The sequence below is a fragment of the Clarias gariepinus genome, chromosome 25 (genome assembly GCF_024256425.1).
Source record: "Clarias gariepinus isolate MV-2021 ecotype Netherlands chromosome 25, CGAR_prim_01v2, whole genome shotgun sequence".
Lineage (NCBI taxonomy): Eukaryota > Metazoa > Chordata > Actinopteri > Siluriformes > Clariidae > Clarias > Clarias gariepinus.
The window spans coordinates 19,887,732-19,892,884 of record NC_071124.1 but is presented as its reverse complement, the minus strand read 5'-3'; the positions used below and the strand labels follow the sequence as shown (position 1 = coordinate 19,892,884).

At 41.8% G+C, this 5,153-nt stretch overlaps 1 protein-coding gene across 1 annotated transcript; it reads left to right on the top strand.

The window, feature by feature from the left end:
* The first annotated feature begins 745 nt into the window (after positions 1 to 745).
* Positions 746 to 4,400, top strand: loxl5b (lysyl oxidase-like 5b). Its single transcript, XM_053486209.1, has 7 exons — positions 746 to 1,879; positions 1,978 to 2,086; positions 2,313 to 2,450; positions 2,570 to 2,726; positions 3,338 to 3,433; positions 3,532 to 3,647; positions 3,805 to 4,400. Exons 1-7 carry the CDS (start codon positions 1,012 to 1,014, stop codon positions 3,809 to 3,811), a joined length of 1,491 nt encoding a protein of 496 aa, XP_053342184.1. The 5' UTR covers positions 746 to 1,011; the 3' UTR covers positions 3,812 to 4,400.
* The last annotated feature ends 753 nt before the right edge of the window (positions 4,401 to 5,153 follow it).

Below are 5,153 nucleotides of genomic sequence, written 5' to 3'. Positions count from 1 at the left end.
AAAGGTTGGGAAACCTAGTTATATCATTATGTGGTCACTCATTTTGCATGATACTGGTACCCCTGTTAATATCCCTCTTATTAAGAGCCAAATATCCTTATTGTATATGAATCCAAATGCTGATGTGGCATTAAGTAATTCTCCAGTCTTTATCATGACATAAATCTAAAATCTCAAGTTGAAAAAAAGTTTTGTAGTCTTATAAGGTTTAGCCAAGAATGACAAAGGTTATTGTCCATAAAATGGTGCGACTCTCACCACTGTTGTGTGAAACTGAACTGGTCAGGTCACTGTAATTTTATTTTCTCTTTCATGCCAAATCTAGTTCAATTGGGATAGATAGATAGATAGATAGATAGATAGATAGATAGATAGATAGATTGATTGATTGATTGATTGATTGATTGATTGATTGATTAACCCCAAAGGAAATAACCATTTCAGACACCGTTATAAATTATATGATCTAAAACAATTCCAGAACAAGACTAAGTGTTAACAATAATCTGACTAGCAGTTTTTACCTGTTATTCAGCACTGCAGCGTGCGGTTTGGGACGTCGCCCAGATGTTTCATAGTAGGCGTATTCACCACTGGATAACAGGACACTTCGTGGTTTGTGCAGATGCCAGCACGGAGACAACGTTCCCCATGTTGACAGACACGTGACCTAAAACTGGCGCCTGTGCGCAAAGTTTGCTTCGGGTCAATACAATTATGGGGCCGAGTGCTTGTGCGAGGTGTACGTGGACTCGGGTGAGAAAGAGTTAAGTCTATTTTCTCGTCGGAGATGGACCCGGTCTGTGCATGCGTGTGTAAACTAGATCGTTTCTGACAAATGACCGGCTCGCGCTCCCTCTTCCAGTTTCCTCGAGGAAGACACAGTGCGGTGCAGAATTAGTCGAATCAGTCAGGTGGTGGAGTGGTAGGGGGTTACACGTCTGTTACAATCTCCAGAGGTGGGGAAAAACATCTATTCGGTCGTGCAAATTGAATCTTTTTGTGGTCAAGATGGCAAAACTGGTCGTTTTGCTTGTGTGCTGCGCGCTGGTTAGTTTGATCGTCGCGCAGCACGCGCGTCCCGCGGGGGTCGGCCCGTGGACGCACAGGTTCCAGTGGGAGAATAACGGGCACGTGTACAGCTTACTAAGCACGGGTAGTGAGTACCACTCACCTTTCCACTCCAGGAGGGGATCCCGCGTGTACGTGAGCAGCCGAAGCCGCGCGCACAGCACCATTTCTCCTGAAAATATGCGAGACGCGTTGGCGCACTTTCGCGCAAAGATGGCGCACTCAGGTGCCACCGGAACGGCGTCCACCATCATGGGACCGGACGGCAGACAGTATGTCCTGGCGGGCGGCCGCGCTACCGGAGCCAGACACGCACAGGTGGTCGTACCTCGACGGCATGGAGTCGTGGGTTCACCAGGCGCAAGACGTTACGCCGCCGCAATAAACCACACGAATTCAGCGCTTCTATCAGAATACTTCGGTAGCGGCGTCCCGAGAAGACCAACCCCGACTGCGGAGAACGAGAACAGCGTATACCAAGTTGTCGGGGCGCCTAGTACTGACATTCAAGAGCTGCATCTGGAGAGCGCAGTGCCCACAAACTCGGAGAGCGTGAACGCGCAGCAGTTCTACCCTTATCCCACGGAGAGTGTCGGTGATATCGGTGCTACAGCGCCCGGTCTGCTCGTAACAAGCGAGGCAGACCCGACACCCGACAACATGGTCGGCGACGACCCTCGGAATCCACTGAAAAATCACAGGAATAACATTTTCTACAACGTTTATCCATCCGGCGGACGGTCAGGTACCGCGCGCACGCGCCGTCCTCCACCTGGAACCGGCTACGGGACCAGATATTTCCACAACGGTGAGCTGTGCGTCGGGGGAAAAAAAACATTTAAAATATTTTCCATTAGGAATAATTAAAGATTTAACATAGCACTGTTCATCTCGTTATGTGTGCAGGTCTCCCGGACCTCGTGCCAGATCCGTACTCCGTTCAGGCTGGCTCGTATATCCAGCGCATGCAGATGTATGCGCTCCGGTGCGCAGCGGAAGAGAACTGTCTGGCGCGGTAAGTGTGCACTAAGTTATTGTTTCCTACTAAAATGAATGCATAGTATTCCACTGTGTTATTGGTACCATTATCTAAGACATGCATAAATCAAAAATCAAATAGAGATCTTGTAACCAATAAAAAAAAACTAACATCTGTGTAAGAATTATCAGTACAAACCACATTTACAAGACTTGATGTACCTATTAGTCCACTATTTATTTGTGTTTTTTTTTCTATTAAGGTCAGCTTATAGACCATCAGTTAGGGACATCGACTACAGGGTTCTGCTACGCTTTCCTCAGAGGGTCCGAAACCTCGGCACAGCAGACTTTCTGCCCGTGAAACCCAGACACGAGTGGGAATGGCACAGCTGTCACCAGTAAGCATTCTTATACAGTTACCTTTCTCATGAAGAAGTCTATGAGAAGCCAAAATCACTATTAATCATTGTAAGGTTTAAATATAATAAATGCATTTAACTTTGTGAATATTTCACAGGCATTACCACAGCATGGATGCATTCAGCCTCTATGATTTGTTGGATATAAACACTGGCCGTAAGGTGGCAGAGGGACACAAAGCCAGCTTCTGTCTGGAGGACACTGGATGCAACCCAGGCTTTCGTCGTCGCTACGCTTGCACTGCACACACACAGGTAAATCCATATATGGCACATATATAACGAAAATAAACACTCACACGAGTGAGGAAAGACCAGGGCTATAATAAAGGTAATCCAAACCTTTTTTGACATAAGTTGTTCGATTGCTCATGTTGGTAGAGTAGCACTTTCTCTTATACAAAGGAACTACTCAACATTGTCTCCATGACAAGCCATGCATTTGTGCCGAGTTAAACCCAACTCTCAAATTCTGTTTGAAAATCTCTTTTGTCGCAGTTGATGGTCTCTCACTGCACTATAGAATGTTTACAGAGATGATACAAGATGACAAGAGCAATGTGGATAGATGGATGAAGAAGTTAAAAGAAGGGGAAACCAGCACTGAAGACAAATCATACAATCATACAATAAGACACTATCAGCTGTAACAAATGGGATTTTTTTTTTTTTTGAGTTGGGTTCCACGATGCCCCGCCTGTGATAGAGACTATGTGTTACATTTATATAGAGGGAAGCATTATAAAATCAACAGGTGCAATTTGAACATGTTAGTTAATTTAAAAAAAACAGTTATGCCCACTTTTGCGTTACTTTTGGTACAGCCCTTAAACGCTAATGCATCCACATATAAACCTGTGTTGTAGGGTTTGAGCCCAGGGTGCCATGACACCTATGCTGCAAACATCGATTGCCAGTGGATCGACATCACAGACGTTCCTCCTGGTAACTACCTGCTTAAGGTAGGGAGTGTGCTTTTATTGAATTCAGTACTTAGATATAACCAGTGACAATAACAAAAGAGCTTTATAGCATTGTTATATTTTCCCCATGTTTGTAGATCACAGTTAACCCAAGCTTCTTGGTTGCTGAGTCTGATTTCTCCAACAATGTGGTGCTTTGTGAGATTTTCTACAGCGGCCATCATGTCGAGACTCAAAATTGCAGGATAGCTAGGTGGGTTCGATGTGTTCTCATTGTACAATTATTCATCAATCATTATGTATCAAACTATCACCAAGCTGACATTTAATTTAAAAAATCAATCACTGCTGGATTATAATAACATTCATTACATAATTTAATGAATAACTAAGATTTTTTTTGTCCACAGGAACTGATATTTCGGACAATAGGAAATCATTTCCTCCATATTTTTCATTATTTTGTAAGCTGGCAGTTTATATGTCATTCCTTTTATTTGATTATTCAAAAAATTCAAAAACTTGAAATACTGTTGGAATCATGTGCTATCATAGTTGTACTGTATATCTATCAATTGCTTGTGTTTCTTTTTCATTTTAGTGTAACAAAATATTGTTTGCGGTATTATAGTACAAATGATAAAATTTTTATAATACTTTAATTTATAGCTTCTTGTTACAAATTTGTGCTTTGTGTTATTTTATGTGTACAGACAAATGCTTTGGAATTCTTTGTATTTATTACCTATGGAAAAAGTAAGATTTTTTTTTTCTTTTAAGACCTGAGTCTGTTTTTTTCTATTGTGTTTAATTTCCTGACTCCAGAGTAGACCACTAGAAACGATAACTACATGAAGTATCTCATTCATGCGGCGCAAGAATGCAAGGAGGCATCCAAGAAAAAAAACAAAAAAACAAAAAGCATGTAGTCTGACTGCATGTAAGGTCCTGGTGCTAAAGCTGTTTCCCTGATACACAATAAACATTACAGAATTTAACATTGAAATTGAGGTATGTTTCTTTTGGTAGTACATTATAAACCCACCAAGGTCTCATTGGCTTGTTTGAATGAACCGTCAGGGTTGAAATATAAAGTATCAGGGTTGCAAAAACAAACACTGCTGCTGATTAAAATAAAGTCTGACCAAGGCCTTAACTGGGTGAGACGGTAGACCTTGCAAGATTTGGGAAATTTTTGCAGAAACAAGGCACTGTGTCTGAGACAAAGTCTTGCCATTAATTTCCTTTGATGTTCAGCATAGTTGAACTAATATACATTCCCCTATAAGTAAAAAAAAAAAAAGTCAACTAATCAGCGGTTTTCCCTAATGAACATTAACTAACTATCATTATATATAATTTTAAATAGAATTTAACTGTCTTAAGCTTAAATACCAGAGCTGTATATCTTTTGTGACCAGCCATAATATTAACACCACATAACATTAACACTAATTTTACATACTGTATACCGTATATCAGTAAACTTGTGACAGGATCATGGGCAGCCAATGCTCACTTATGTTGGTGGGGAAAAAGCTCAGTGAGTCTGGTCCGATTGCAAAAAAAAGCCAATGCAGCAAAACTTGCCTGGAAAAAAGGAATTGCTGGTGATGATAAAAAGGCACCAGAACATCCAGTGCACCACAACCTGCTGGCAGGCAAAGAGCCCAAGGCTGCCGACCAGGCCTCCAAACTCCTCACCTTCTATTTTAATCAAACACTCAAACTACTTTGGCTACTATGGCTTCTAACATCC